This window comes from Macaca mulatta, chromosome 1, assembly GCF_049350105.2.
Source record: "Macaca mulatta isolate MMU2019108-1 chromosome 1, T2T-MMU8v2.0, whole genome shotgun sequence".
Lineage (NCBI taxonomy): Eukaryota > Metazoa > Chordata > Mammalia > Primates > Cercopithecidae > Macaca > Macaca mulatta.
In genome coordinates, this window is record NC_133406.1 from 201,470,199 (window position 1) to 201,494,851 (window position 24,653).

Genomic DNA, 24,653 nt, shown 5'->3' on the forward strand with positions numbered 1-24,653 from the left:
ACATAGTATTCTAACTTCCTTGTCTCTCAAAAATTATATAACAATTTAATTGTATAATATATATTACATATATAACATATATAATTTTTTGCTGGTTTAAAAAAATTTTTTAATTTTTGTGGGTACATAGTTGGTGTATATATTTATGGGGTACATGCGATATTTTGGGCTTTTTTTTTGAGACAGCCTATTGCCCCGGATGGAGTGCAGTGGCACAATCATGGGTCACTACAGCCTCAATTTCCCAGGCCCAAGTGATCCTTCCACCTCAGCCTCCCAAGTAACTGGGACCACAGGCATGTGCCACCATGCCCAGATAATTTTGAAATATTTTTTGTAGAGAGGGGATTTCCCTATGTCACACAGACTGGACTCAAACTCCTAGGCTCAAGTGATCTTCCCACCTCAGCCTCCTGGGTACCAGAGACTACAGGCACACACCACCATGCTGGCTAAGCTGTTTTACTGCACTTTCAAGATAATATTGGACCCAATTGTCCTCACCTCCTCCTCCTCCAGACGCCGGAGTGCATCACTGATGTATTTCACGTGCTGAGTTGTTAAAGTCACCAATGCTGTGTAGCGAGTCCTTAAGTCCATGAACTGTGGTTCAAAAGAACAATTTAAATAAATCATCTGCCAGAAAATGAAATGTAAATAGTTGAAAATAAGAGGAAATGTTCATGGAGTCACATGTTCACCAGAAAAGTGAGCCCTAAATCAAAATATAAGGCCCAGGCAAATGAATCTTTCCTTAAGGGAAGGCAGTGGTGTATTTCCTTCCGCCACCCTCTCACCTCTTGAGTGATGGCATCTGAAGAGGAAAGCATGCGACGGCGCTTGCCAGGGGATTTCTGCTGCGATTCCACAAAGGCCTTGTATGTCATCAGTTGCAATTCATAGTCCTAGGAAAGGATGAATTTCACTACAGTTACTCAGGGTTTTATAATTCACATACATCATGTAATAAATCATAGCTTTTTATTGCTAGAAGCATTTTGGTGACCACTCAGGCTGGAGGTTAGCAAACTTTTCCTGTAAAAGGCCAGGCAGAAAATATCAGGCCATACTATATATGTGAAAGCAGCCATAGGCAATATATAGATGAAAGAGTGTGGTTGTTAGAATAAAACTTTACTTATGAACACTGAAAACTGAAGTTCATATAATTTTCACATCATAAAATATTATTCTTTTGATTTTCTTTTCAACCTTTTCTCATTGGCCATACAAAAACAGGTGTGGGGACAAGATTTGGCCTGTGGGTCATAGTTTGCTGACCCCTTAGTTGCAGTCTGACCAACCCTTTCATCTCATCTGTGGGGAAAGTGAAACCCAGAGATGGGATGTGAATTTCCCTAATTAACTAAGTGGGTAAGTAACAGAGTCAAGATTAGAATCTTAGTTTTCTAATCCCTAAACCAGTGTTGTCATTTTACCATATTATTCTGCCACTTCCTCTGCAACCCTGCAAGTTCTGCCCTAGTCTACTTGCTTCTTCTCTCACATGAAGTAGCCTTATGAGTGCAGTAGCCTCTTATGTACTTTCACTGCTTCTAGTCTCATCTCAATCTATTCTCTATTGTTCCACCAGAATACTTTTTCTAAAACCCAAAGATGACCACATCATTCTTCTCCTTAAAAAGCTTTCAGTGATCTAGAATAGAGCTTTTCAAACACCAACATGCATATAAATTATATGGGGATCTTATTAAAATGCACAATCTGATTCAGCAGGTCTGAGATTCTACATTTCTAATAAGCTCCCAGGCGATACTGATGCTACTGGTTCAAAGATAACACTTTGAGAAGCAAGAATAGAAGACAAAGCCAAAACAATGAAACAAGGCCTGTCATGGGTTGGCCCCAATCTCACCTCTCATTTTCCATAGTCACTGTTCCTTATTATGCCTTCTAGCTATACCAGAATACTCTCTATTTCCTCTATAATCAAGTATTTTCATTCTTCTCTGCCTGGGATTATGCAGTTCCTTTGCCTAAAACGTCCTTCTGCTGTCTACTTAAAAAAACTCTGATACAAGGAAAACAAGGAATGAATTTGTAAAGGAATCCATAAAAAATAGTAGTAGCAACATTAAAATAATTATAATCAAAGCAATTGCTACCACTTGCTGAGTGCACTTTAAGTTTGAGGCATGGTCCTATGTATATATTATCTCATTTAATCTTTGCAATCACTCAGTGAGGTATTATTGTTCTCATTTTATAGATATAGTAACAGAAACATATGCTAAGTGCATACTCAAAGTAAGCCTGGAAAATGGTGAAGAGTTTGAACTCAACTCTTTCTTACAGTGAGTGTTCTGTTATTAACTAAAGGAATGCCTTCATTCAAAAGTATTTGTTAAGCATCTTCTATGTACTTGCCATTGTTTTGAGTGCTATACACACATACTGAGAAACAAGTCAGGAAAAACTTTGCTCCCTTGGAACTTATATTCTAGTAAGAGTCACAGAATAAACAAATAAATATACAATAATCTCAAGTTATTTTTTTCTTTTTTTTGGAGACAGAGTTGCCCAAGTTGGAGTGCAGTGACACAATCATGGCTCAATAGCCTCAATGTCCCAGGCTCAAGTGATCCTCCCACCTCAGCCTCTTGAGGAGCTGGGACTACAGGTGCACACCACTACACCCAGCTAATTTAAAAAATTTTTTGTAATGATGGGATCTTGATGTGTTGCCCAGGCTGGTCTCAAACTTCTGGAATCAAGAACCCTCTTGCCTTGGCCTCCTAAAGTGCTGGGATTACAGGTATAAGCCACCACACCTGGTCTCAAGTTATTTTTCTTTAAAGATGTTCTAAGAGAAATAGGGGAGAGCTAAATTATTCACGGCCTTACAAACCATGTAAGGATTTAGAATTTTATTATGACTTTTATTGACATGATCTTATTTACCATATTTTATCTATTCTAAGGTACACATTTTCTCCACATTTTAGTCTTTCAAATTGGAATATATCTTAGAATCAATGGCATGTTACATAATTGGCAGAGTTTCTTCTTTTTTCCTCTTTTTGGCATGTAGAAAATTATAGTGTAGCTTGTAATCAATGGAGTCTAAGATTCAGTGACATGCAATATGTTCTAAAAAGGCGATTTTGGCTACTGTGTGGGAAAATAGCCTGTGGGGGCCAGAGCAGAAGCAAGAGACCAGCTCAGAGGGTACTGTAGTAGTCTTCAGTACAAGATTCTTCACTGGAATGTGAACTAGGGAAATATAGGGGGAGATAATGACAGGTAGTCAGATTTGGGACATGCCTGAAGACAGAGCCAACGGAGAATATAAAGCTTAAGGCAAAGACGAGAGTTTAGGATGACTCCTGGGTTTTTTGCCTCAGCAACTACAAAAAAATGGCAATACTATTTCCGAGATAGGAAAGACAAGTAAGAAGCATATTTAAGAATAAAACTCAAACATTCTGTTTTTGCCATGTTAAGTTTAAATGGCCTACGTCATGCAAATGGAGATTCCTCAAATGGCAGCCAACATCTACTACTTCTCCAAGCAACCCCAAACATAGGGTTGCAGGAAATATATATCTGCTTAACTGAAGGATCAGGCCAGCTTCTAGCATAAGAACTCTGCTTAATTTGTCCAGAAATAGAACCTACAGTGAAGATGTAGGTTTTCCTGAGCTGGTGATGATTCATGTTCTTTTTGGGATGTGGTAAAGTTACCTTTACAATAGTAGAGTACTGCTGGGAAAATTTTTGACATTGATCCAGTTTTGTCTGATTTCTCTCAATTTCTGCAAATAGAGCCTAGGAAGCAAAATATCACAACATTATCATTGCCATTACCACCATTGAAACAGCTGAATATTTACTATGTTCTAAAGCAGTAGTTTTCAAACCTTAGCTGCATCAGAATTGCTGGAAAGAGTGGTTAAAACACATACCGTGAGGCCTCACCTCCAGAGTTTCTGGTTCAGTGGGTTTGGGTTCACAAATTTGTACTTTTTTGTCTTTTTAATCTTTTGTAGAGACAAGTTCTCACTTTCTTAACCAGGCTGGTCTCAAACTCCTTTCCTCAAGTGATCCCCCTGCCTCAGCCTCCCACAGTGCTGCAATTACAGGAAGGAGCCACTGTGCTGGATCCAAGAACCTGCATTCCTAACACGTCCCCAGGTGATACGGATGCTGCTAGTCTGGGGTCCACACTTTGAGAACTACTATTCTAAGTATTTTATATGTATCACTTCAGTTAATCCTAGCAACAATAATCTCATAAGGTTAAATAAATAACAAACTATGTCCATTTTATTGATAAGGAAGTAGAACACTGCGAGGCTAAATAACTTCCTCAAAGGCTTATAGCAGATAAGTGAGCCAGGATTGGAATCCAGGCAATACAACTCCAGATCTCATACTTTTTTTGAGATGGAGTCTCACTCTGTTGCCCAGGCTAGAGTGCAGCGGCATGATCTCAGCTCACTGCAAGCTCCGCCTCCTGGGTTCACGCCATTCTCCTGCCTCAGTCTCCTGAGTAGCTGGGACTACAGAACCACACCCGGCTAATTTTTTGTATTTTTAGTAGAGATGGGGTTTCACCGTGTTAGTCAGGATGGTCTCTATCTCCTGACCCTGTGATCCGCCCACTTTGGCCTCCCAAAGTGCTGGGATTACAGGTGTGAGCCACCGCGCCCGGCCTCATACTCTTAACCATAATCCTAAACAAAACAAAACAAAATGCCAACAACAAAAATGCTTAAAATGAATCATTTTCAAAAAAAAAAAAAAAGAATCATTTTCATCTACTTAGAATTTTCCCTTGGTTTTCAAAACCCCATATCTAATCCTAGTAAAATAAAATGTAATCTAAAGAAACAAAATAAAGACAATTTTAATCTGTCCATCTAGTGGTTTCAATACAGTTACAGAAACTCAGAACTGAAGGTACCTGAAGGTACCTGACAGGTTCTCTAGTCTAAATGCAAAGCCAGTATCTTGGGACCATCCTGTTCAAACCACGCTAAGAAAAGGGAACTTGGAATATCTTCCATTTGGAGGAAGCTTTAATTGCTAGTACATCATTTTCTTTTATGATAAACAAAATTTAAATTTCTAACTCTTCCCTCCAGAGCTAATACCACACTCACTGTCTGCTGGCTGAGCTGCTCCGAAAGCACTCTGCTATCCTCTGCCTGGCCTGGCTTCATCATTTCCTGCTGGGCAGTGGTTTCCTCAATCCACTTGATGAGAGTTCCATGGCAGGCTCGGTAATCTCCCAGAACTTCCTGGATACTTTCTAGTTCAGATTGGCTAGAAGAACAAAGGGAAACTGCTATCAGATACCTTGGTACAAATACAGTAAGGTAAATGAGGTAATTCCCTCTTTAACCCATGTGTCCAGTTGGGCTTGACCACAAATGATCCATCTTTATCTTTGGGGAACAGCGATGTAAGGCTGAGTGAGACCTATGCATGTATCAGCACCCTATGGTCGAAAAAGTGAGTAGAACCAGTCGTGACCTGCTAGCCCTGGATGCTGCCTTGTGGTCTAGCATCCCACAATAATCCTTGTCAAGTTTTTCACCTACGTTGCCAAGAATTACCGGGGTGACCAATAAGGTAGTATTGGCTGTACAGTTCTATTCCCTGATGACAGAGTATCTGTCAGTATAGCACAGCTATGATTTGTGAATCACTATAATTTCTCAGGGCAGAGAGGGGAGAGAAGTGAAAAATAGTCATTATTTCCTGTTACTTCCTGGTTAGACTTCTCTTAGTCTAACCAGCTTTGTGATAATACTCCAATTAGAATGAAAACTTACATGAGCTGTTAAGCTCCTCTCCCTACAAATTTCCCTAACCAGCTTAGCCTCCAAAAGGTGCAGTTTCTATCCTTCCTATTTATATCTGTCATTAGAAGCAGGACCTCTAGTAACAGAGATGAAAAGTTACTGAATTAGCAAATGAGATGAAAGCAAGAAATTCTGTAAAGCTCCATCATGAAAAAATGGCTCATATTTGGATACAAAGCTAATAAAACAAGAACTAGAGTATAGGTTTTGTCCTTGAGAAGTGACCTTTCAAGTCTACATTCCAGTAAGCCACTGACATCAACGTCTTAACTAGAAAAGACCTGGGACACAGGAGAGGCATTACATCTGCTTTGGGATTGCGGGTCTCACTTTTCTATCACTTATCTTGTCCAGAATTTATGTGGTTTTTAAATTTCCACCTCTCCCTATACATTTCTACCTTTAAATATAAACGTACAGATATAACTCTGTTTTTGTTTAAAACCTAGTCCCTGAACTCTGATAGGAGAAAAAGGTGGGGCCACCACTCACCGAATCTCGAGTTGGGCAATGACTCGGTGCCAACGCTCCTGCAGCTGGGAGCCTTTTTCCTGATAGCGCTCCAAATCCAGGTTTCGCTCTGGCGTCAGACGACTCATCTGCTCTGCCACTGCCTTGGCCTTGTCAATTTCCTCATCCAGGACTGAAAACACTGAATTCTTGTCCTTCACATCACTAAACCAGTGCTATGGAAACATAAGTACAGAAACAGGCTGTATATTTTCCGTGCTAAAAAGGAGTCAGTCTAAGGCAGGAAACAAGGACACGGTCTACAGCTAATTCCACATTGTATCTGTGATTGTGCCCTGGAACGTTTGTGGCAGGACTGCCTCCACATGTCATGGTCTCTGCTTTCCTGATACACACTGGGATGTCAAGGACAGACAGTACTCTATAGAGAAATGTGCATAGTACTTGTGTTTGAAACCTGGCTTCCCCACTTATAACATATGAAACCAAGATAAGTCATTTAGCCAGACTAAGTTTTGGTTTTCTCATCTGTAAATGGAAATAAAAATCTCTTCTTGTCCACCTCACAGAGTGACTTGTGAGAATCAAATTAGATAACAGCTAAGTGATTTATAAACTTAGGGCACAACCATTGACTGTATCCAATTAAGCCATGATTTTATTCAGGTGAAAAGGGAAAAAATAAATCGAAAAACATAGTCCTTTCTCTTGCCTTTCTAGCTAGACATACTTCTCAGTCCCTTCTTCTTTGAATACATATTAAAATATGTTTAATATGGCATTCTGCCTTATTCAAATGCTAATTTAAATCAGTGTCATGCCATCCAAAACTGCATTTCTCTGCTAACCCAAAGCGACGAATATGTTAAGTCGGCCTCCTAAGAAACTCAGAGCAACTCACCCGTAATGTCGACCGATGGGCCTCCAGAGCTGAGAGATCTGCCAGTACTGCTTCTTCTTGACTCAGCTTAATCTCATAACCTTTGACCAAGAGTTCGGCATCCTGTATGCTACGTACTATAACATCAACTGTCTTTAACCTATGGGGACAAATACACATTCCTTCATTAACACATGAATTTTAGGAGCCAGGGTTATGTACCTGGAGTGCTATAGAGAGGTTCATAAAACAAAATGACCAAAATCAATGCCACCATTTTTAGATATTGACAGGGTTTTCTGAAAACAAGTAAACATGGTTTTTATGCTGCCAATTTAAGCCAATTCAAAATAAAGTTCTAAGTGGCACTGGAACATGCATACACGTGGTGGACTCATGGAGGAAAGGCATGAAGCCAGAAACCCATTTTACACTATGAAGAGTTTAAGATGTGCTACTCTTCAAAGTCATGGGTAGAGATGGGTGGGAAAAGGGAAGACCTGCAAAGTCTAATACCTAGTTCAACTAAAAACTTTTCGTTTTATTCTTTAGTTTCTCTTCCTTTCTCTTCATTCCATTAAGTATTATTTTCAGAAATATTTAATCAAACAGAAGTGAAGTAAATCATAGTCGTAACATTGCAAATTAATTCCCCATCCATATCACTGGCACTTCTACACTGCAGTCCAAATGAACCTACTTAATGTTACCAGGAACTAAAGCCAAGACCTCTCATTATCAGTACATGCTCTTCAGGATCTATAATCTCTCTCCATTATTCATGAAACACTCTAAGCCTTTCTCTTTCTTATCCCAATGGAAAATATTGCCCTTGGGCCCAAAACCTCAGCTCACTCACTTATTCAGATATACAGTAGAGAGACCATAGACATGGTCCATCTTCTCCACCAGAAGATTCAGTTCTGAGCGCAGAGTTGGGACACTTGAACTAGATGGAGACTGATGGAGAAAGCTGTCACATTTCATAGAAACTGCATCCAAGTCTGACCTCAGTTGCTGTAAATCCTCCTGGGTGTGCTGCCAGGAACAAGACACACATAAAGAGGGAGAGAGAATTGAACAAAAAAGGTAGAAAGAAGTCCTTATTTGTAATAGCTAAATATTGGAAACCACCTAAATGCCCATATACAGGAGGCTGGTTGAATAAACTATGAAACAGCCATATGATGGGGAATTATTCAGCTGTAAATGAAATGAGAAAGATTTCTGGGAATTAAGTGGTTTTAGCATATATTTTTAAGTAGAAGAAGCAAAGTCAACAGTATAGCATGTTATATTTTGTATATAAAAGAAGGGAAAATGAGAAAATATATGTATATATGTTTATGCAAACGGACAGACAGAAAGGATAGCCAGAAACTAATGAGATGAAAAGAATGGAATTGAAAGGATCAAATGAAGGCAAATGGGATAAAAGGACTAGCTAGAGGGCAATACACTTCTTTTTGTATAGATTTGACTTTTAGAACCATGTTAATGTTTTACATTCTTATAAAGAAATAAATAAGGAAAATTGAGGGGTGGCTCTCAAATGGAACACAACAGAAATATATAAGCCTAACTGTATTTCAGATAAATAACATAATCACACTGAAAGGGAAGAAGGGGTATGAACACACGCAAGTAATTTCCAAACATAGTATTCGAACTATAGATATACCTTTAGGTTAAAGACAAAAGGAACTATAAATAAATGTTAAACTCTACTTTGGTAGGTTTGTTTATTGCAGTGAGTTAACAATTCTGAAACTACTATTAGTAAATGCTAGGATTGAACAATAAGTAAATACATTGTGGATAACATAAAGCAGGTTTTTCAGACTTGGGGAAGGGGGTTAAAAATATGGAAAGAGGCTAGAATAATCCCTGTGCTATGGGGTTGGGAACTGGATAGAGACAAATACATACGAATTCGTGTGTGTGTGTGTTCGTGTGTGTGAGAGAGAGAGAGAAATTGAGAGATCAATAAATATACTGACCTATATTTATATCTGTAAACTTACACACATGTATATGTGTGTATATGTAACACATGTGTGTACGTGTGTGTATATGCATATATATATTTGTAAATATATGTTTCTTTTTTTTTCTTGAGACAGAGTTTCACCTTGTTAGGCTGGACTGCAAGGGCACGATCTCAGATCACTGCAACCTCCATCTCCTGAGTACAAGCGATCCTCCTGCCTCAGCCTCCCAAGTAGCTAGGATTATAGGCACGTGCCACCATGCCCAGCTAATTTTTGTATTATTGGTAGAGATGGGGGTTTTACCATGTTGGCCAGGCTGGTCTCCAACTCCTGACCTCAGGTGATCCACCTGCCTTGGCCTCCCAAACTGCTGGGATTATAGGTGTGAGCCACCACACCCGGCCTATGTTTTCTAGCTCTGTCTGCTAAGTGGGCCTATAAGCAATAATAGTCCCACAACAATGAGTACATTCGGCACCCAGATCTTAGCTTCTAAATAATATTCTCTGCCCAAAAGAATCAGAACTCCTTGGAGAAACAGCTGATTTCCAGGGTTGAGACTGGAAAAAGCAAGATGAACCTGGAAGATCTTATTTTGTCAAAAAGAAAGAACTTCGTTGGGCATCGTGGCCCATGCCTGTAATCCCAGCACTTTTGGGAGGCTAAGGCAGGAGGACTGCTGGAAGCCAGGAGTTGGAGACCAGCCTGGGTAATATAGTGAGACTCATCTCTATCTAAAAAAAGAGAAAGAAAGAAATAACTCAAAAAATGATGGGTACATGTTAAAAGGACAAAAAAGCCAGCTTGAAGGGGCTTCCATTGGCTAACTTTGGGAAATTTTGAGCATCAAAACAATGAAAACAATGACAGTAACAAATTACACACCACTGGATAAAATAAGAATCCATGAGTATATATTGACATAAATAAATAATGAAAGAAGAAAGCAAGGGAAGGAGGGAAGAAAAAAAAGGGAGGGAGGGAAGGAAGGAAGACAAACTACAGAAAAGGAAAGAAGGTTGGTTTTTCTTTTTCCATAGAACATAAATGTTTTTTATGTAAAAGGAATGACAGAATTAGAAAAGCAGTTTTTGGCAACTATGATACTAATAATTGATTCAGTCATGAATTAACAATGGATGTTAAAACTAGTTGGTGAAAATTTGATGAAAAATAGGATATTTACATAGTCTCCAGTACCTCCCCATAAGATACTTAGTAATTACAAAGGGAAAATAGGAACCAGAGATCAAAGTTAACATCACCAGTAATGTCACATGCATCCTTATATGACACACTAATGTACCAAGGACACAGTATTACTTCTGTAGGATTCCTGCCAAAATTGTAAGACCTAACACTAATCAGGAAGAAGCCTCAGATAACCACAAACAGAAGGACAAAATATTCTACATTTATTCTACAATATAAATGACCTACACTCATAAAAAAAGTTAAGGTCATGAAAGATGATGGAAAGTTGAGAAACTGTTTCAAGTTGAAGAAATCTGAAGATACACAGCAACCAAATGCAATATGTAATACTGGACTGAATCCTGGACCTTCCTTCTTGGGGTTGCCAGGGATGGATGGTATGAGGATATAAAGGTCATTATTTGATCAACTGATGAAATTTTAATGGTGTGTGAGCTTGGATAGCAGTATTATATCAATGTTTGTTTGTTTGTTTGTTTGTCTGTTTGAGACAGAGTTTTGCTCTGTCACCCAGGCTGGAGGGCAATGGTGTGATCTTGGCTCACTGTAACCTCCACCTCCCGGGTTCAAGTGATTCTCATACCTCAGCCACTTGAATAGCTGGGATTACAGGCACTTGCCACCACGCCTGGCTACTTTTTGTAGTTTTAGTGGAGATGGGGTTTTGCCATGTTGGCCAGGCTGGTCTCCAACTCCTGGTCTCATGCAATCCGCCCACATCAGCCTCCCAAAGTGCTAGGATTACAGACATGAGCCACCACGCCCGACCTGTATCAATGTTAATTTCCTGGTGTTTATCATTGCTCCATGGTTATGTAAGATGCTGTCTTTTTTTTTTTGAAGATGTACACTGAAGTATTCAGGAATAAAGGAGTTTCATGTCTGGAACTTCCTCTCAAGATAAAAAAGGAATATTATTATGTATAATATATAGAATAAAATGATAAAGCAAATGTACAAAAATATTAACATTTGGGGACTCTAGGTGAGACGTATAAGAGAATAAAACTTTTCTATATATCTTAAATTATTTCAAAATAAAGTTTTAAAAAGAAAGGTATTTTAGATGTATGTATATATGTATCTTGAGACAGGGTCTCACTCTTTCACTCAGGCTCGAGTGCAGTGGTGCAGTTATAGCTCACTGAAGCCTCAAACTCTTGGGTTTAAGCGATTCTCCCACCTTGGCCTCCCAAAGCATCCAGTCGACCTTTATTTCTTAGTGTGTCCTATTTTTCAAGGACAAATAGATTTTGTATCACCCTATGGAAAAGTAAAAAGCTTCCACATGAGAATTCCCAGGCTCCTATGATATGCCTTATATTACCTCCCTCTCCACCAGTAAAAATCATACTTCCCTCTCACCCTTCTCTTCAGGTTTGGGGGAAAAAAATAGAAAGTTGGAAAAATCACTCCTCCTCACTGGCCGTTCCTTTCCATCTCCTTTAAGCTCCCAGATCAAATTTAATAGGCTTCATAGAGCTCTCTCATACCATTCTAATTAGAAATGTTCTAGAAACACTCTAAGTTCCTACAGCAATCTTTGCTTGGAAATATACTAGTTACTATATTCATGACATCTCTTATATCTTATACTGAAGTTTCTAATCATAATTTTAACTTTTTCTTTTTCTTTCACTACACTATAAGCCAAAAAACAAGGAACTTGGCTTACTTTTCTTTGTATGCCTCAGAGGACTTAATAAAGCAATATATATTTGCTGCTTTTACTTCAAGAATACTATCCTACATTTTCATAGTATTTTACTTTTTCAGGAAGCTCATTATATGTACTATACCATTTAATTTTCAAAATAACCCTATATCGCGCATTGCCATCTCCATTTTACAAAAGTAAACTAGGGATGAGAGTTCACTTGCTCAAAGTCGCAGACAGAGCATATATCAGAGCCCACATACAAATCAGAGTCATTCCTTGTATTTACTGGTCATATGACTGAAGGTAACCAAGTCACTGAAAGTAGCACAGGCGCATAAGGGATAGAAGCAAGAGCAGCATCTCTACTAAGCAGTTTCAAAATACATAGCCCAAATATACTGCTTAGAACAATTTACTAGTCTGTTTGCCTTCTCAACTCTGTAGGAAACTAATCAACATTGAGCAATACACATGGAGCTGAAATCACACTTCTCCACAGGTAAAAGACATTTATAGACTGCAAGAAGAACTCCCGAGAAGGACTGTCTTGAGTCTATTGCCTTATTTCTTAGGTTCCATACTCTTGCCATCCAATGAACTCTGAAAGCATTCACTACACAACCAGCATCCACCCTGCTCTTAGGGCTTACTTCTTGCTCTGCAATCCTTAATGCACTGTCCTGCCGGGCATCTCTGTCAGTCCTAGAGCTGGCTAGAGACTGAATTCGTTTGACCACCCTCTGTTCATACTCCTCCAGGCGTAGCCGGATGTTCTTCAACTCTGAAATGTACATCTTGGCCACAGTCTCCTCTTTGTCCTCTGTGAATGAACAAACACAAAAGACCAGTAAGTTCGACATTAGAGATAAGCAGATCTGATATCCTACTGACGAAAGCAAGGCTTTATTTAGGGAATCTTCTGCCTGATTCTACCTGATCCTAAATTTCACATATTGTATACTAATCTTTCAGAGTCCAAACATGTTACAGCCACAAGACAATGTGATAGGTTGATTAGCAGTAACAAACGAAATATCAACAGACCTCTTCTTCCATGATCTGATTTTGAGAATTCATCTATAAGTTCTTCTCTATCTCAAGTTCGTAGCAACTCAAATGGAAAAAAGCAGTGATGCTACTTTCTCATTTATATGAAGGGTTTCATAGCAACCCCTTGAAAGGCTCTCATTCTACTATTCTCTTTCCCTCTTCCCGGTGCACACACCATTCTCCATGGACTTCATCAGGTGCTGGAAGTGGGCTTTACAAGCTTCCACTTCCTCTTCCAAGCGCAAGCGATCAGCCACTGAGAACAGCACAGAGTCACGACTATCCTGCAGAAAGTCTTCACAGTGGGCCTGAAGATTCTTCATAATCTGATGACACTCCCCTGGTGCTGAGGATCGAAGCTAGAAAGAAAAAGCCAGAAGAAATTGCAACAGAATAAAAATATAACACTTTCTCTTTTCCTCCATTTTATTGAAGTAACATATATACAAAACAGTGCACAAACCATAATTGTAAACATGTGGATTTTTATAATTTGAATTCCTCCATTTAATCAGCATTCAGATTAAGAAGCAGAACATTACCAGCACCCCAGAAGCACCCTTTGTGCCCCACTGGACATAACTCTTGATAATTGTTCACAAGTATTCACCTACTACGTATTCTTATGCAAAAGACATGCTTGTCTTACAGAGTGAGAAAAAGCCTGCAACGTTCTACCCTTGCCAAGAAGACCAAAGATGTTACTTATTCTAATTAGGAGTTTCCTTTACCATTCAAATTGCTACTTCTAACTTGCAAGAACCTCAGGTCTCTAACTGTAAAATGGTATCCCTGAGTCCACTTTACTCCATTTGGGTGGGGAAAAGTCTCACAGTAAGGAAAAAAAGCTCCTTCTGAAAAAATCTTGCCAACAGAATGTGAGCCTGGGGTAAGGTTTTCACAATTACCTTTTCTAGGTTCCAGGTCTGTATAAGGTCAAGGTCTTTACGCAGATAGTTCCAAGATATAAGGCTTTTGGTGTTAACATGTAGCTGGTGCCAAAGGGCCATCACCTTCTGATAAGATTGTTCGACCCTAGAAATAACACAGAACTTGACTATTACCTTTGTAAGACTTCAGCTCCACATTAGAGATCTTCTAAGGAAAAATGTGATTGCCTTAGCAGAACTGAGCTTATACGTTGAGCAGAGAAAGGCAACAAGTCAAATACTAACATCCCAGGAATTTTTAGAACTAAATTAACTGAGGCTGGGCGTGGTGGCTCATGCTTGTAATCCCAGAACTTTTGGAGGCCAAGGTTGGAGGACTGCTTGAGCCCAGGAGTTCAAGACCAGCCTGGTTGACATAGTGAGACCTCATCTCTATTAAAAAACAACAACAACAACAACAAAACTAAACTACATTAATTAATTGGGATCTTCAACTTGGATTTGCTATAGCATTATGCATATTATGTTAGCACATATTTAGTAATTTCATAAATGTTACCTGGTTATAATACGATGATTACAAGCCAGAGAGAAGGAATAACCAGAGAGAACAATAATAGGGAAAGGCATAAACAACATCCCATCCAGAATTGTTGAAAAATGATTATATCAATGTTTACAAATTGATTTGCTGTGTTCCAAACATTTATAAAAATGCTAAAATACTGAGAAGCTAATAGCAGTTTAAGAAATTCACCTGGTATATAAAAGAAAACTGCATGGCTCACGCCTGTAATCCCAGCACTTTGGGAGGCTGAGGCTGGTGGATCACCTGAGGTCGGGAGTTCAAGACCAGCCTGACCAACACAGACCACCAGGCTGACCAACAATTTTGTATTAAAAATACAAAAATTAGTCAGGTGTGGTGGTAGATGCCTGTAATCTCAGCTACTTGGGAGGCTGAGGCAGGAGAACTGCTTGAACCCGGGAGGTGGAGGTTGCAGTGAGCCGAGATCGTGCCATTGCACTCCAGCCTGGGCAACAATAGCACAACTCCATTTCAAGAAAAAAAAAAAAAAGAAAACTGCAGTATGAAGGGTTTGAGATTTTTTTTCCCCAAGCATCTCATGTCTAATTCAATCTTGATTTCAAGACTTACGAATACACAAATACACAGACACACTCTTTCTTACACACCCATCATGTTACCTTGAATTTCTTCAAGTTGAGAAAAACATGCAAGATATAAAGAACAGGATGGAAAACCAGAAGCCAGGACATCAGTTAAACAAGAGGCATTAAATCTGTAAGTTTAATCTTCCCTCTCTCCAAAAGTCCCACTAAAATTTCAGTAGAGTTGAAATTCAAAGTTCAGGAAATCTCAAAGAAGAATAAAAATATAAAAAAGCAACAACAACAACAACAATAAAGAAAATAAGAGAACATTAGAAAATCAGTTCAGGAGGTCCAACATTCAACAAATGGGACTTCTTAAAAGCAAGAACTAAAAAAAAAGGAGAATAAAATAATTAAAGAAATAAGGTCAGTGCGGTGGCTCACGCCTGTAATCCCAGCACTTTGGGAGGCCGAGGCAGGCAGATCACGAGGTCAGAAGATAGAGACCATCCTAGCTAACATGGTGAAACCCCATCTCTACTAAAAATATAAAAAATTAGCTAGGTGTGGTGGCAGATGTCAGTAGTTCCAGCTACTCGGGAGGCTGAGGCAGGAGAATGGAGTGAACCCAAGAGGCAGAGCTTGTGGTTAGCCAAGACTGCGCCACTGCACTCCAGCCTGGGTGACACAGCGAGACTCCATCTCAAAAAAAAAAAGTAAAAAAAGAAATAATCCAGGCTGGGCGTGGTGGCTCATGCCTATAATTCCAGCACTTTGGGAGTCCAAGGTGGCAAATCACAAGGTCAGCAGTTCAAGACCAGCCTGACCAGCATGGTGAAACCCCGTCTCTACTAAAAGTACAAACATTAGCTGGGTGTGGTGGCGCATGCCTGTAAGTCCCAACTACTCGGGAGGCTGAGGCAGGAGAATTGCTTGAACCCAGGAGGCAGAGATTGCACAGAGCCAAGATTGCGCCACTGCACTTCAGCCTGGCTGACAGAGGGAGACTGTCTCAAATCGTCATCATCTTCATCATCATCATCATCATCATCATCATCCAAGAAAAAACTTCCTCAAACCTGAAAGCAAGTTTCTAGTTTGTGTTCATTAGCATAATGAATACAAAAAGACTCAAAGGTACAGCATCCCTTTTCAAGATTAGAGACAAAGAGAAGCATTTAAACACCTCCAGAGAAATAAAGATTTCTTTCAAAAGGTGAAAGTATCAAACTGTTCCGTATCATGATAGTGGTGAAGGATAAACAATTCTAAGCCTTTGTCAAAACCAATAGTACTGCTTATGACAAAAGATAAGTTTTACTATTATGTAAGCCTAAAAAAAAAAAAAAAAGAGAAAGAATGAAAATGGCACTATACATCTAAACAAGAAATCCTGAAAGTTAGAAAGCAATAGAGCAATGATTTCAAAGTTCAAAGTAAAAATAATTTCCAGTCTGGGCATGGTGGCTCACGCCTGTAATCCCAGCACTTTGGAAGGCCGAGGCGGGCAGACTACTTGAGGTCAGGAGTTCGAGACCAGCCTGGCCAACATGGTGAAATCCTGTCTTTACTAAAAATACAAAAATTAGCCGGGCATGGGGACATGCACCTGTGGTCCCAGCTACTTGGGAGGCTGAGGTAGGAGAATCACTTGAGCCCAGGAGGTAGCAGCTGCAGTGTGCTAAGATTGTGCACTCCACTCCAGCCTGGGCAACATATCAAGACTCTATCTTAATAATAATAATAATAATAATAATTTCCCAAAAAAATGTATCTTGCCAGTTAGAGGAAGAAGAAGACAAATATTTTCAGATATGAGGTCTCAAAAAATTTACCTCCTACTCAGCCTTTTTCAATAAGGCACTGGAGAGTGTAATCCACCAAACCAAGGAGTACACTAATAAATAAGACTTGGAATCTAGGAATCAGTGGGTCCAACATAGCGTGAAATATCACAGAGACAGGACCAAATCAGGCCTACAGAACAGGTACACCCACCCCCCCTCCCCCACACACAAAAGATAGAATGGTCCAGAATAAATGTTTCCAAAAGAAAAATGAAAATTGCCTGTGGTGTTTGGCCATATTGGGAATCCTTTTACAGTAATGTAGGAGAGTTTGGGGATAACTAAGCAAAGTAAAAAACAAAACAATTACCCACTCCAAGGAAACAAAAATTATATAAGAAAGTAAATAAAACAGGGGTCAGGTGCAGTGGCTCATGCCTGTAAATAAAACAGGGGTCAGGTGCAGTGGCTCATGCCTGTAATCCCTGTACTCTGGGAGGCCGAGGCAGGTGGATCACTTGAGGTCAGGAGTTCGAGACCAGCCTGGCCAACATAATGAAACCCCGTCTCTACTAAAACTACAAAAGTTAGCCAGTCGTGGTGGCACACTCCTGTAATCCCAGCTACTCAGGAGGCAGAGGTTGTAGTGAGCCCAAACTGTACCACTGCACTCCAGCCTGGGCGACAGAGGGAGACTCGGTCTCAAACCAAAAAAAAAAAAAAAGAAAGTAAATAAAATAATTTATTCGTAAATATATTCACTCACCTACTCATTCATTCTTTCATTCAACAACCAGTTATTGAATACCTGCTATGTGCTGGGAATGGTTCTAAGTGCTAAAGATACAGAAGTAAACAAAATGGACAAAAATCTCTAATAGGAGAGAATAAACAAACACATAATCTGTTAGGCAATATTAAGAGTTCTGAAGAAAAATAAAATGAGAAGAAGACAGAGAGTGGCATGCAGTGAGTGGGGATGGTGGTCCATGAGGGTTCTAAGATAAACTGAACAAAGTGAGGGAGTGAATCATGTAAATATCAGAGGCAAGCAGGAAGTCCAAAGGCCCCGAGGCAAGAATATGTGGTCTGTGTGTGAGAAACAGAGGAAAGACCAGAGTGACTGCAGCTAAGTACAAGCAAGGAGAGAGGCAGAGGATGAGTTCCGAGACAGAGACGTAAGGCACAGTCGCCTCACAATAGTCCCCTAGAGTACGATCTGGCTCAGCTTTAAACAATGCATGTACTAATAAAACAAAAAATATCAACTTAAACAAAAACTGTGACATAACTACATTTGGAAGATGAAAGAAGCGTATGCATATATGCATGTAGAGAAAGCTAAATGTTAATTTCCTAGAGTAAAAAGTTAATAGATAATTTCTGAAGTTGAAAACAAACAAGGAAATAGCAGGAAAAAATTACATTCAGAAATGTGGGTTTATAACCCAGCAAAATCTGCTGAAAACAGTTGACTCTGGAAAGTGGAACTTTGGGACAGGAGAGGTGATAGCTAATATTTATTATAATAAACTTTATAGTATAACCCAGCTTTCTAAAATATGTACATAAACATATATATATTTTATATATATAAAAAAATATGTATATATATATGTATTTTTTTTTTTTGAGACAGAGTCTCACTCTGTCACCCAGGCTGGAGTGCAGTGGCGCAATCTCGGCTTACTGCAACCTCCACACCCTGGGTTCAAGCAATTCTCCTGCCTCAGCCTCCTAAGTAGTTGGGACCACAATTGTGCACCACCATGCCAGGCTAATTGTCTGTATTTTTAGTAGAGACGGAGTTTCATCATGTTGCTCAGGCTGGTCTCGAACTCCTGACCTCAAGTAATCCAAAAACCTCAGCCTCTCAAAGTGCTGGGATTACAAGCATAAGCCACGGTGCCTGGCCCATAAATTACTTTAAAAAAAATTAAAGAAAATTTAGCTGCCATAAAAAAAAAAAAAAAAAAAAATTCGGAGTCTCAGGCAGAGAGAGTCATGGCAGGACAAGCATTTAGAAAGTTTCTTCCACTCAGGCCGGGTGCAGTGGCTCATGCCTGTAATCCCAGCACTTTGGGAGGCCGAGGCAGGTGGATCACGAGGTCAGGAGATCAAGACCATCCTGGCTAAAATGGTGAAATCCTGTCTCTACTAAAAATACAAAAACTTTAGCCGGGCATGGTGGTGGGCGCCTGTAGTCTCAGCTATTCAGGAGGCTGAGGCAGGAGAATGGCATGAACCCAGGAGGCGGAGCTTGCAATGAGCCGAGATCACACCACGGCACTCCAGCCTGGGCAACAGAGCAAGGCTCCATCTTAAAAAAAAAAAAAAAAGTTTGAAAGGAGTGCTGCTGAAACTGTAACCAAAGGAGGCATTATGCGTCCAGAAAAATCTTAAGGAAAAGTATTTCAAGCAACAGTAGTTGCTGTTGGGTCAGGTTCTAAAGGAAAGGGTGGAGAGATTCAACCAGTTAGCATGAAAGTTGGAGATAAAGTTCTTCTCCCAGAATATGGAGGCACCAAAGTAGTTCTAGATGACAAGGATTATTTCCTATTTAAAGACGATGACATTCTTTGAAAGTACGTAGAATGAAATAAGTCACTATTGAAATGGCATCAACGTGAAGCTGGCCATTCCACTGAAGTTCTGAAATCTTTCATCATGTAAATAATTTCCATATCTCTCTTTTATAATAAACTAATGATAACTAATGACCCCCCCAAAAAATCAACCTTCTTTTTTTTTTTTTTGAGACGGAGTCTCCCTCTGTCGCTTAGGCTGGAGTGCAGTGGCGCAATCTCGGTTCAAGCGATTCTCCAATTCTACTGCCTCAGCCTCCCGAGTAGCTGGGATTACAGGCAACTGCCATCATGCCTGGCTTTTTTTTTTTTTAATGTATTTTTAGTAGAAACGGGGTTTCACCATGTTGGCCAGGCTGGTCTTGAACTCCTGACCTCAAATGATCTGCCTGCCTCGGCCTCCCAAAGTGCTGGGATTACAGGCATGCGCCACTCTGCCCAGCCCAATCTTTTTTTTTGGAGACAGAGTCTCGCTCTGTCGCCCAGGTGGCTGGAGTGCAGTGGTGTGATCTCAGCTGACTGCAAACTCCGCGTCCTGGGTTCAAGTGATTCTCATGCCTAAGTCTCCCGAGTAGCTGGGACTACAAGCATGCGCCACCACGTCCAGCTAATTTTTGTATTTTTAGTAGAGACGGGTTTTACCATGTTGGCCAGGCTGGTAAAAAAAAAATCAATCTTTTGAGAGTAAGCTATTTATAAGCAAGAGTTCTTTAAAAAAGAAATATCACTGAATATACTCTAGTTGAACAGAAATATTTATTGAAGATCTACTATGTGGCTGGCAGTAGGAGACTTGATATCTCCAATGAGAAGCCTCTCCCAGGAGGAACTTTACAACTGTGTGCAAGAAGATCACAAATGCACACTCATCCCTCCATTGGTTCACCGAGGCCAACAGCAGAGGTGGGTGTACCAGTGGCAGCTGAGCCAAGTTACCTGCTGGCCATCTCAATGGCATCCTTATTGGGTGGGGGAATGAGGAAGCAGACTGATGGCACCATTGCCTCATTCCCTGTGGGGCTGATCACTTTCCATTTGGTCCGCTGAGAATTATCTTCTAGCACACATTCATCATTTTTGCAAATAGTAATCTGAAGAGATAAATTTACCAGTTATTGCTAATGGATAAAGCAACAACCCATTATTACCTGGTGCCTCATCCCAAAACTATCAAAACCTTAAGAAAAAAATCTGCTTAAGAAAATTTCTGCTATCACTTAGTAAGGGCTTCTCATTTTTGCCAAAAGATAATGGGTATAAATCTACAACACAGGAAAAACTGTGACACCAAATAAATCAAGGAAACAAATATGTATTAAATACATGTTACATGTCAAGTAACCCAGAATATGAAAATTATAATAAGATTATAAAGGCTCAAGAGTGATCTCAGCACAAAAATCTACTAGAGTAAAAACTAATGGAACGCGAATAATCAAAACATTGTTTTTATGATATTTCCTCTCCCCCCTTCCTATACCACCCAAACCCCTGAAAACGTTTAAGCATTTTGGAATTATCAAGTCTTTCTCTTGAGAGACAAGTGATCAAGATTATTATCCCTAACTTATAGGCAGAAATATCGAGACACACAAAAGTGCAGTCCCATTTTTAAATTTTTATTTTTTTTCCATTTTTTAATTAATTCATTCTTTTGTATAATATGTATTTCTTGAGTGTCTACTCTGTGCTAGGACACTGGAGATAAAGACAGTATAATTGGCCAGGCACAGCAGCTCACATCTATAATCCCAGCACTTCTGAAGGCTAAGGTAGGCAGGCCGCTTGAACCCAGGAGTTCAAGACCAGCCTAGGTAACATAGTAAAACCTCATCTCTACAAAAAATACAAAAATTAGCTGGGTATAGTAGTGCATGCCTGTAGTCCCAGCTACTCGGGAGGCTGAGGTGGGAGGATCACCTGAGCCCGAGGAGGTCAAGGCTGCAGTGAGCCATGATAGTGCCACTGCACTCCAGCCTAGGCACAGAGTGGGACACTATCACAAAACATAAATAAATAAATAAAAAGGTACAGTGGTAAGCAGACAAACATAGTCTGTATTTCCACATATTCTGGTGGTGTATGTAGTTATAATACTGTGTGACAAATGCAATTTACCAGGGAATAAAGGATATGACCCAGTCTTGGCTAGAGGGGTAAAGACAGATTACTTAAGAACTTAAAGCCACCTTAAGGAGTTTAGGCTTTTTCCCAAGAGCAATGAGTAATTATTATAAGATTTAAGCATAGGATTGTAATTTAAAGAAAAAAAAAAAAAGGCTAAGCGCGGTGGCTCATGCCTGTAATCCCAGCACTTTGGGAGGCTGAGGTGGGCAGATCACGAGGTCAGGAGATCAAGAACATCCTGGCTAACATGGTGAAACCCCATCTCTACTAAAGATACAAAAAATTAGCTGGGAGTGATGGCATATGCCTGTAGTCCCAGCTACTTGGGAGGCTGAGGCAGGAGAATTGCTTGAACCCAGGGAGCGGAGGTTGCAGTGAGCTGAGATGGTGCCACTGCATTCCAGCCTGGGCCACAGAGCAAGATTCCATCTCAAAAAAAAAAAAAAAAAAAAAAAGAACATGCTGGTGGTAGGATCCTTTGTGCACTAAATGGGGAGGCTGATACAATAATCCAAGTGAAATAAACTTATGCCTTTTATTTTTTCTGAGACAGGGTTTTACTCCTGTAACCCAGGCTGGGGTGCAAATGGCACGATCCTGGCTCACTGCAACCTCCGCTTCCTGGGCTCAAGCGATTCTTATAGAGACATAGTTTCACCATGTTGCCCAAGCTGGTCTCAAACTCCTGAGTTCAAGTGATCCACGCGCCTCGGCCTCCTAAAGCGCTGGAATTACAGGCATGAGCCACTGCACCCAGCTGCTTATGCTTTTAGGGAAATATTAGCAGGGACAGAAAAAGTATGTTTAAGGGATATTTACAAATTAGTACAAACTTGATGGTCCTATTAGCTGTGGAGGATAAGAGGGGTGGGTGAGTCAAGGATATCTCCCAGGTGCTACAAAGTACCATCTCTGTCAACACTTAGGCAACTGAGTAGATAATGATGCCAATCACTGAGGCAGGGAGCAGGTCAAGATTATAGGATTGAAGTTTTTAGTTTTTTTTTTTTTAATGATAGGAGAGATTTCAGCATGTTTAAATTTTAAAAACTCTGTAATTTGATCTTTCCTTATCATCATAACCCTAACTGAAGGCTTCCCTTCTTTCTTCCTTCCCTCTGTGTCCCAGAAGTACCCTTTCTACCTCCTCACCTCGATCTGCCGATAGTCACAGATGGCCTTAACAGAAATGGTGCTCTTTAACAAATGGTCTGGACTGCGTGGTTTTAGCTGAACAATGGTTTTTGATCTCCCGACAAGACTGGCAACGGAACTCTTGGACTGTATAAGCTGCTCCTTTTCATCCTACAAAATGAGAAGAAAAACAAAATGACATTAATGTTGCTACTTAGGGTGACTAAGTTAACAAAGAAAACTGAATACTCCACTCCCTCAGAGAATGTCATCTCTCAGTTAAGTAGGGATGGTTGGTGGAGCCATCTTAAAGACTTACACAAGGATAAAGAAAAAAGGAGAGAATGTTTCTGTCTTCTACCAAGTGCTTTTGCACTCAAACTTTGCAGCTTTCTCCCTGTGCCACTTTCTATGAACCATAAAGTCACATGCAAAAACCAAAATAAAAACAAATACTTCTAGCTTCCAAATACAGCTATATAGCTAATAAAAAATTTATCTAAACATGATTCAGAGAACATGAAAGTTAAAATCAATAATTGGTATATTATTATTAGTCAGTTTCTCACTGGTAGAAACCAGTTCTTCCCTTTTTGCTTAGGAGAAGCTAGTTATACTTATTTAAATTTTTAAAAATAATTTTATCTCCCAAGCTCTACTCTAAATATTTTATTCTCCTAAATTGAGTCAAGCTTTCTTGAGAAAGATCTTAGCTCTTCAACCAACAATGCTGTTGGTGAAGGTATCATGACAAATGATTTAGGGTTTACCTCTCAGTATTTGCTGTGCTATATTCACATAAATTTGATTGGTTAGAAAGAAGTATCATGCAAAATTGAAACTCTCAAATCTCTGCAAATCCAATAATCTTAAAAACGAATAAACTTCTTGTTAACAAAATTGGTAGTAAACCATTACCAATTCCATTAAAGAGTAAAAGATAAACTTTATCCATTAACCCAGATGTTTCAAGCCCATTTTGAGGTGTAAAAGTCTCCCCAGAAGATGGCTTTCTTAGGATGGATGTAGATGCGATGAGAGTAAAGAGTTAATAATGTTAGGAAATGCCATTAAAGAACTAAGAATATGCAAGTAAAGAAAAAGAAATGCTTAAATAAACTACCTGTGCCTGTCCCCGGGAGCATGATTGGAAGAAATACAACTTTAACTTATTAGTTAAGAAAGAGGAATGGAATATATCAGGGAGACAGCCACATTTCCATACTTGAGAGCTGGTCTACCCATTTCAGTTTCCTTGAAATAAGATGTCAATTTCTGTCTAACCCACAGCCAAACAGCTCAAGCTCCAGAGACCAAGTGCTCAGCGTGGTAAAAGTTCTGAAAAGAACCAGAAGCCAGGACAGATGCTCCCGAACCTGACGGACAAGCTGAGGAGCAGACCCAGGTGACTCCATGCCCCGATGACGCCGCCAACCCGATGACCCTGACCTGGAGAGGAGGGAACAGAGCAGCGACCCTCGAGAAGAGAAGATATGACAACCATTGCAGAGGAGTTACCCTACGACAGAAGGTACTCTGTGGGAGGGAGGAGATAATAGCCAAGGATTATATTCCTCCTTCATATTTGTAGTACCTCCGAGAGAGATATTTTATAGACAACATCTGAAAAGTCAGGTTTTCATCCTTCATTCCAAATTAAATTAACAGACTATTTGCCCAGGTGAATGTAAAACCACTCACAGGTTTACAATACCTGAAAGTGTAAAAAAATAAAAATAAAAAAACCTTATATTCACAAATGCTCAAATCTTACCCACTAAAAAAAAATGAACTGTTTTGGGTTATTCTAGTTCTCTTATTTAGACTTTTCTATTGAAATGCGAGGTTCCCCTTGCTTCTCACAAAGGAAAAGTAAGTTCCTTATTACATATACATTTCTATCTTAATTTGAGATG

The 24,653-nt window shown here is 39.7% G+C and overlaps 1 protein-coding gene across 8 annotated transcripts in view; it reads right to left on the reverse strand.

Moving 5' to 3' along the window:
• Positions 1 to 24,653, reverse strand: part of MACF1 (microtubule actin crosslinking factor 1) — a 384,222-nt gene that overhangs the window by 166,707 nt on the left and 192,862 nt on the right. For all 8 annotated transcript variants that reach the window (XM_077962816.1, XM_077962815.1, XM_077962806.1 and 5 more), the window contains 12 exons: positions 22,756 to 22,908; positions 20,413 to 20,567; positions 14,007 to 14,133; positions 13,274 to 13,457; positions 12,699 to 12,868; positions 8,042 to 8,220; positions 7,204 to 7,342; positions 6,324 to 6,517; positions 5,127 to 5,289; positions 3,706 to 3,789; positions 798 to 905; positions 505 to 603 (listed from right to left, as the gene is read on the reverse strand). In XM_077962816.1, the coding sequence (XP_077818942.1) occupies positions 505 to 603; positions 798 to 905; positions 3,706 to 3,789; positions 5,127 to 5,289; positions 6,324 to 6,517; positions 7,204 to 7,342; positions 8,042 to 8,220; positions 12,699 to 12,868; positions 13,274 to 13,457; positions 14,007 to 14,133; positions 20,413 to 20,567; positions 22,756 to 22,908 (1,755 nt within the window). The remainder of the gene's footprint in view (positions 1 to 504; positions 604 to 797; positions 906 to 3,705; positions 3,790 to 5,126; positions 5,290 to 6,323; positions 6,518 to 7,203; positions 7,343 to 8,041; positions 8,221 to 12,698; positions 12,869 to 13,273; positions 13,458 to 14,006; positions 14,134 to 20,412; positions 20,568 to 22,755; positions 22,909 to 24,653) is intronic.